We start from the raw sequence: 9,135 nt of genomic DNA, 5'->3' as shown, positions 1-9,135 counted from the left end.
GCTATTTTTATGCACGTACTCAAAAATAATCTCTTCAATCCAATCATACATCTGAACTGTAAGTGCACATATTCTGAAAAGATGTGCAGTGGCTACAAAGAATCATTTTTATCAGGTGGGCCCATGTTTCTCCAGCCAGCCAATTTATGTCACAATAGACTGCGCTGGGAATTTATTAAGACTCGAGTTTCCATCAGTCTTGATCTATTGCCCAATTGGCATAAGATGTGTCAGAATCATTAAGAGGGTGTGACTTTTTGATGATTCTAGTGTCTTGGAAAGTTCTGTGATCCAGAACTGAAATCTACACTTTGGAACAAATAAGGGCCATCACACCACCAGAAAGAAAAAAAAAGCCTAAAAGACAAAGAAATAAGGGCTTTGCAGGCGTGAATATGATTATAAATTCCATGCTGTGTCTTCATTTAGAATCCATGCATGACTTTGCAACTGACTACAGTCGGAGACATGGAGCAGGATAGAAGCTGCTCTATCCTGCTCCATGTCTCTGCAACAAATCAGAATTCGCCACAGGCATGAAGACATCATGGAATACACTCTGATGACACTAACAACTCTGTAGTATTGTCAAAACATTGTGTATAGCATTTTGCACTAATTTACAGCTCAATGTCTATACTCCTGATGATCCCTCTACAATCACAGATTAAACGCAGTGACACTAGGTTTTGGAGGACTAGAATAATGGATAGCTGGACCACTGTAACAGTGGTTACATACAGAGTCCAGCAGACTCCATTGACTGTAACGGGGTCTGACATTTTTGGAAACTGAAATAGGAAAAAGTCCTCTGTGCAGGACTTTTTCATCGCTGGACATTGCAATGGAGTATCCAACAAAGACTATAGCATCGATGTGAATGATTAAACTGTATAGATGTCTTGTGACTTGAAATGGACCTCAAGACACAAATACACAGACAATCAATTACTGAGATAGCTTTGTAGCTACAGGGTATAAAATTAAGATTCACTTCTTACCTTTGCAGTCTCTCTATAGTATCACAATCTCTCTCTTTTTTGTAACATTTAAGGAATAAATAGATAGATGGACAGAAAATAAGATAGATAATTAACCTAATTAACAGCCCAACTGTCTGCTAATCAAATGAAACACTCAACTTTCCCGGAGTGAAATAAATATGTTACTGTACCTCCAGTGGCGCAAACTCGCTACTCCAGGACTCAAAATGACACAATGCATAATTCAATTCCCCCCTCAAAAAAAAAATATGAACAAAGTCAGGAAAATTGTTCCTTTAGGCCCTTGTAGTAAACTATGTATGTGAAATAACTATGATGCTGGTGTACAGTACAGGCATAGCTCATAAGTTCAGCATCATTTACTTTGCCTTCTGTGGGTCTGTTTCAGGCTCCGTAATCCTCATCAGTACAACAGTGTCAGGGTACAATACAGCAATGCTTTCCTAAAACAGATAAATCCCACTGAGCAGAAACCAAAGTTGATTATAAACTACAAGTGAATTCATCCATAAGCATTAAGGATGCAGGGACTCTACTAGGTTGTGACTGACAGCTGCTTACCAGTATTGTCTGGTTCTGCGGGCAGAGGCAACATCAGGACAACAAAGAGCCAAAAAAAAGGCTGACAGATGACAAGTGAAGCTGCAAACATTGTGATATTCCCATAGTCATTAAATTTAGCATGTCCATTTCATTGACAAGCCTTTATTGATAAAGAAGTCATCTCTGCTGTATAATGATGGAGACTGTCATTCACAGGAATAATAAAACATGATGGTTACGGACACTGAGCCGTCAGTGTTTATTTTCAGGCTTTATGACTGTGACCTAGTTTGCCCCAGGGAAGAACAAATGCAAGATGCTGTTTTAATGCTTACAAAAATAGACTCCAGCTACAGAATCAGCCTCCATGATGCAATGTTACAAATCTAAGAAATACAGGGAGATACTACAAGTCACAGAATGAAATGTATGTGCTTGTTTAGTAATTGTAATAACTGGTACAAGTCTTAATACTGACATTATATACAAATCTACAAAATAACTGTACTGAGTGAGAAATAGCCAATGAGCTCTGAAGCCTCACGGGACCCAAAGACCTCTCTATAACAAGAATACATATTTAGCATTGGGGCCCATAAGGTTCCAACTACACCTTTGTCTACCAGGTTTAAGACTATGCATGTTAATGGGTTTCATTGCCATTAAATTTTCAAAGAAAAGCATCAGTGGAAAACTTGTGTGGTTAATAATAAAGAGCAATTTTGCAAAGAACTACTTTTAGTGCAGCAACATTACCATCATAGGGCATATTATGAGGGAACTTTACATGACAGTAACACAAAAAAGGGTTTTGCCATCTCCCTCTCTCAGCAGCTTTTCCTGCTGTTGCTTCTTCTCATTTCCTGTATTCTATTATGAAGAACCTCACTAGATACAGACATTGCCTTAACATGAGAGATTATGTATTATCAGTAATAGATATTTAATGTAAATGCAGATCAAATAATATGCACAGTAAATGTATATTACATTACACAGGATTGGATAGAAAAACAAACTTACATGTTGCAGAGGAGGAAATAGACGAAGTATACTCAATGTTATTTTTGTGTTTACATAGAGAGATAACAGACACTGTCCAGGCCTTTATCAGCAACACTTCAATTAGCTGAACAGGTTGTCCTGACTGCAGGGCAGCAAGGGAACTCTGTCCCCTCAGAAAGCAGCAAGTCATCCACCCAAATTGTGTTATTGTGTAGGTGTTATTGTGTAGGTATAAGAAAAGTGACTTGACAACAATGTGGAAACAATGAGAGGAATAATCTCACATATCAAGCAAATGAAGAACATTTCTAACATTTTCTATTTAGAAAAAGTCTTGAATTTACATAAATTAGCAGTATAGCTAGGATCCTTGAGATGGTAAAAACCCTTTAAAAGGGGGTTCAGGTCCATAACCAGAAAAATGTATATACAAAATTAGGGATATTTCTGGAAAACAAATGCAGAAATCTCTTTAATAAATATGAACATCCACAAACTTCGATCACTTATATGTAATATTTGGGTCAAAACAAAACTATTCTCAACCTGAAACTATTATACAATATGGAAAATTGATATTCAAAAGCTTGGGCGTTTATTTATCCAAATGTTTGTGGAGAACAAATGGAAAGTCACTGGAGAATCACTTAATATCCTATAGACTGGTTAATTTATTTTCAGCATCAAGATTCCAGCCCTGCGTATGTAGCATTCACACTGCATGGTCTTCAAATCATACAGCGTGAATTCCATTGAACCCTTTACTTACAGTACTTACTTTAGACTTCATTCTGTAGCTCACAGCTCTCGCCTGTAACTAAGAAAAAGCATTTCATAACAGCATGTCCCACAACACAACTAGTTGTACAAATGTATTTTATTGATAAAATTCTTATTAGCAGCTGGCTGTAAGAGGACAATTATCCATTACAATACTGTTGCAATTACAGATTAACATATAGGTATTACTGAAAAAAAAAAGTCCCATGCATATTGTACAAACGGGGCAGTGTATTCTTATTTCTATTAAAAAGTAGGAGTTAGTGGAATTCATACAAACATGACAATGATAGTATGATGGGTAAGAAGGTTTAGAGATGTGGTACTGCTCAACTACAACGAGTTACAGAGTTGAAATGGACATAAGTACAAGATATCCATTGGCTGTATCAAACACCACCATTTCATGGCTCAGATATGGTCAACTGTGTTCGGACCTAAATAAGCTGGACAAACTGTGAAAAGATAACCAAATATGTAGGAATTTCTTCCATGTGAAGGTGAAACTAAAGCAGGCTCACTGTAGTAAAATAATGACTGATGTAGTAATTATATCTACTAGAGATGAGCGAATATGCGAATACCTCGCCCGCATAGCTCCTGATTAGAGATGAGCGAACACTGTTCGGATCAGCCGATCCGAATAGCATGCACCCATAGAAATGAATGGAAGCACCTGTGACGCTGACTTTGCTGGCGGCCGGCGTCACAGGTGCTTCCATTCATTTCTATGGGTGCGTGCTGTTCGGATCGGGTGATCCGAACAGTGTTCGCTCATCTCTACTCCCGATGCAAAAACACTTCCGGGGCTTCAAATTTTTACTACCCCTGCCACCTTCCCTGCCGCTGGGAGCTATGCGGCTGAGGTATTCGATTGAGCATATTCGCTCATCTCTAATATCTACCAACATTATCATTACCCAATAGTTTTGGTAAAGCCGCCATAATATGTAGTTAAAATATTTCAGTGAGCCCAAAGCCCAACTTAATGGGGTTACGTGGGGAAAGAAAAGTTTTCACATAGTTTTTTGAACTATGTAATTTTTTATATTATTCTGCAATACTTTTGTATTGCAGTATACTGTTCAGTTTGTCAGATACCTATTAGGCTCTACTCCTGGCATGGCCTAATAGGCATATGTATGTATATGACAACCCGGAGGCCATAGTTAGGCCTCCTGACTGCCATATCAACAAGGTTGTGGGGTCCTTAGGGAAATTCCCCTGTTTCTAACCAGTTAAATAAAATAAGTATTAATCCTCATAGAATCTAAAGGGTTCACCTCCTGGAATGGCAGTCTTCTGACTTAAGCAATGACAGCCGAGGGCTGGCTGTATTATACAGCTGGCAATTGGCAGCAATGTAGCAGACACAGCATCTCTGCTCTATCACAGCACTGTACATTATGCTAGTAAATTACACTATTCCATATAATGGAAACGGATTTTAAAAATGGATTCTGCGCAGTATACTCTATTTTTAGTTGTTTTTTTGTTTTGTTTTTACATGGGAGCCTATGGGTGATGCATGCCATTGTATGGCATCTATCACAGGCCTCCATTGGAGGTATACCACTGGAGCTTTCCCTGGCACACATCTCACACTAAGGCTGATGACATTGTGTCAAGATCCTTATTTATATAAAAAGTTATACATTGGTTACTCTTAGTAAAATCACATTAGCAAGGCACATTATTTTCTGTCCCCTCCTAAGACTTTCTAACACAGCCATGCTGTGAAATATCGATGTATTTGTCATTTGATGACATAAAATTAAGAGGTAACTATGTAGTACCTACGGTACACAGTGCTAATATACTCATAAAATTAGGTTCTAAATGACCAGGAATTGTGGCTGAATGAAGAACTGCAATTACCAGCTTATTACCATGTACAGAGAAGGATAAGAAGCAGTGTCTTTAAATATTATAAAATGCCTTTGTTTTGTAAGGTTCTGGATTCATAGTACAGCAGGCACACGTGAACTGTAATAAAATTATAGCATCGAAGTAACTTCATTTGTTCCCAAGGTTCTTGCTACTTCTTCCTTCATACAAAACAACTGAAGTCACTGGCATGATTTTACCTTGTATTGTGTGCAACTTCTCCCAAGACATGGACTAAGACTAATGCTTTATACATGGCAGACAAAAGTTGCCTAAGGCTAAAGCCCCAGGTTGTGGAAAAGCAGCCTTTTTTTCTGCAGACTGGGCTGCATTTTTTGTGCAGATGGGAAAAGTATAAATATAAACTAGACATTTCTCATTCCTTTTGCTGCCGCTCTTTACTTTAGCTCCGAAAAACTGCAGCAAGATCTGCAACAAAAAGGCTGATTTTCTGCGATTTGAGGCCTTAGGGCGGGTTCACACCTGCCCCCGTGCGTGCTTTAAGCAATCCTGCTGAGTTTCTGTCTTCTGCCCCGAGAAACTGGACAGGGGACGGAAACCCGGCAGTCAGTTAAAAAAAAACAAAAAACTGTTTCGCCACAGATATGTACAAAACGTTCATGGGCGCTCACTTTTCAAACCCATTCAGTTGAATGGGTTTGAAAACTGACTGCGCGGTTTCCGTCCCCTGTCCAGTTTCTCGGGGCAGAAGACGAAAACCCAGCAGGATTGCTTAAAGTGCACATGGGTGCAGATGTGAACCCGCCCTTAGCTTAAAAGAGGACTAATGCTTTATACTGTAGACAAAAGTTGTCTGATCACCGGCGTAAACTGTTAAAATGTAAGCAGAGCATTTACTTCGTAATGCTTTTCTTAATGGTTTAGATTCTTGTTGTTTATTATCATTTCACAGTATATGTAATAGAACTCACCTCAACATATACTACCTATCTGGTGAGCTTGTGCCAATCTAGTCATAAAAAGCAGAGCTTTCCTGTAAAACATTGTGGATAAAGAGAATGGCAAATGTATAGACTACTCAATACTACATTCACACAACCATGTTTGTTTCTTGGCCATCAACACAACAAACTTGTTCAATTTCAGCTTTCTTGCACCTGTTCTGCATCCATTTTTCATTACCAAATGTCATTCATTTTGCATTTTAATAGAGGATGAATTTCATATTTTTTTTTGATCGATTTGTGTTGCAATTATGGCCACTAATAGAACAGAAATACAACGGTTTCACCAACTGTCAAACATATATGAACGGATTAATTAATTCTGATAATATTAAAATAATTTAAAAAATGAATATTTTTCACTCTTGTGTGAATAAATCCTAAGATTACCATTAAACAATGCTGCTAAACTAGAATGACTAGCTGATCATAAGTATGCTTTTAGGGGGACAGAGATTAAAGATGTAGTCAGGCATTGAACAGAGTTATACAGCAGGTAAGGGCTGCCCAATTGTACAGACGTTTATAATAACTTAACATATAAGTGTACTGTTACAGTTGAAAGAGGCTATAAAAGCTGTTATTATAAAACTATTGTGTGTAATGCGGTTTACTGTACATAAGACATTCTGTGCTGTTAATGTATACAGTGAAATCACTAGGGTGTAAGGGATTAACTCAAATAAAAGATCTGCATAGCAGAGAATATGTTATAAGTACAAATAAAGCTGACTGCCATTATTATCATTAAACAATGACTCACTACACGTGTTACTGAAGATGACTCACAAATTTATATAATATACTAAAGCAAAGCTTTCTTTCCCCCATCCATGTCGATGTGATATTATACTGAACTGCAAAGATTCGGATTCAATGAGGGGAATGTATTGGCCTGGTTATTCTAAAAACAACTAAGAGACTCATTACAGAATTTCAGAGTCTCTCGAGCATGTACACGTCTGACATTATCTAGTGGGCCACCATTATTCACGGTTGTATCAAAGCATGGTATACATTATTCTCACATTACATTTATCCATTAAGTCACAGCAGAACATTCAGAATCACAAAAGATACAAACTGTATGAAGTGGCACCTACATATTATTCTACACAGATTTAAGTGCTTCTGTTGCCATTTACTGCAGAAAAGTGAGGAAAGCAGCTGAGTAGTTTTCTTAAGGTATTTGTAAGAGTGAAGGTTACAAACGTTATATGGGATTTGGATATCAAATGGATTCCATAATTTTGGTAAAAAAAGGAAAATAAAGTTAATATAGTGAATACTAGACACTAAGGGCCTGTTCACAATTGTCAGACTTCACATAGACTTTGGCGCTAAATCCACAGTGAATGGAATTGATGGGGTTTCCTCATTTTGTTTAATGGCTACAGAAAACTTACATTCAATAAGGGGGCATTGACACGGAGTTACGCAGCACTGATTCTGACACGATAACTTGCATAAGAATCAGCGCTGCAAAACAGAATCCCATTGACTTCAATGGGTTCCGATTAACGCGCATAACACATTGAAATCAATTGGAGGCTTTTTAACCCCTCAATTTCAATGTGTTATGCGCGTTAAACGGAACCCATTGAAGTCAATGGGATTCTGTTTTGCAGCGCTGATTCTTATGTGAATTACAGTGCCAGAATCAGTGCCGCATTACTCCGTGTGAAACCCCCCTAACAATGGAACTAAACCACATGTGGATCCACAGCAATATAAACCGCATTAAGCAGAAACAACATGTGTGAAGACTTTTTTATTGTAATTTTCTGATAGTGTCCACTTATCCATATGGTTATTTCTTTTTATAATGATCTAATAAAAATTACAAAGTACTAAAAATGATTTGATATTAACTTTTTTTTTTAGATTGATAATGTGCTAAATACATTTTCTGTTTTCATAAGGGTTTACCAATCTGTGTAGCACTGGGCAGTACTGTCAGTGACCAACTGCTTCACCGTAAGTGTGAGAAGGAGCGTTATCGAAAGTCTTTCCTCCTGTACAAGCATCACCGAGCAAACGGAGATCATTCCAGAGAACTGAAAGATCCTTAAGTTGTGATATTCCTTCTACTATTTTTTTTTATCTCTACCTTTATCTTTTTATCTGTACCTACACTCAATGTAACGCCTCTACTGTGGAACTTTTGTATTTGTATATTGTAGTATCTATGCTGCTGTAACACATTGAACTTCCCCATGGTGGGACTATTAAAGGATTATCTTATCTCTTATCTGAAGCTGAAAACAGTTTTCTGACGCCCTATGGTGTTACTGATCCTTTGACAGGTTTCAACTATTGTTCATGCAGCATGGCAAAATAGCAATATATCAGGTGCAGGTGGCACAGTTCTTGCTTAAGGGATACAGTGCTGACATAACTGCAACCAACAGACCAGTAGACCACTATTACATAGTAGCTTCTGAATTAGAGGGGCAACTCACTCTTCTGCAAGCATGGACACAATAATGTATATCAGTGTATTCCATAATCTATTAAACTTGTGTGTCCTGAACATTCAGAAGAGATGAATGTGGCAGTATATTATAAACAACAGTTTCCAGCATAAGGTGTGGTTCAGAATACACAGTATACACAATTTGCACAAGTTCATAATACTACAATCTTATGTAACAAAACTCATTTCCAAATATTTATGTCAATACTTTAGTCTCTGTGGCCAACACTGGCCTGCTGTTTCCGGCAGTCAATCTTGTACCAAACACCTCCTTGTATATTTTTGCACGCGTCTCTGGAAGAACCAGTAATTTCTTTATGTCCTCTACTTTGTTCAACAGAGGCTTCAACTCTTTTTGAGCAATGTCTTTGATGGTGTCTCTGCATTTCTGGCCTGGAAAAGGACATTATTATTTTACAGAGGGTATATAGAAAGGGTGTGGGAAAGAAGTAATAATAATCAAAAACACACATTC

General features: G+C 37.7%; 1 protein-coding gene across 2 annotated transcripts in view; it reads right to left on the bottom strand.

Annotated features, from left to right (window-relative positions):
* Nucleotides 1-4,039: 4,039 nt before the first annotated feature.
* AKAP7 (A-kinase anchoring protein 7) overlaps nt 4,040-9,135 on the bottom strand; it is a 120,645-nt gene continuing 115,549 nt past the window's right edge. For both annotated transcript variants that reach the window (XM_075268071.1, XM_075268073.1), the window contains exon 8: nt 4,040-9,053. In XM_075268071.1, the coding sequence (XP_075124172.1) occupies nt 8,857-9,053 (197 nt within the window). In that variant the 3' untranslated portion in view covers nt 4,040-8,856. The remainder of the gene's footprint in view (nt 9,054-9,135) is intronic.

The sequence above is a fragment of the Leptodactylus fuscus genome, chromosome 3 (assembly GCF_031893055.1).
Source record: "Leptodactylus fuscus isolate aLepFus1 chromosome 3, aLepFus1.hap2, whole genome shotgun sequence".
NCBI classification, from domain to species: Eukaryota; Metazoa; Chordata; class Amphibia; order Anura; family Leptodactylidae; genus Leptodactylus; species Leptodactylus fuscus.
Note: the sequence above shows the minus strand (reverse complement) of the source record. Positions and strands in the feature narration are given on the sequence as shown.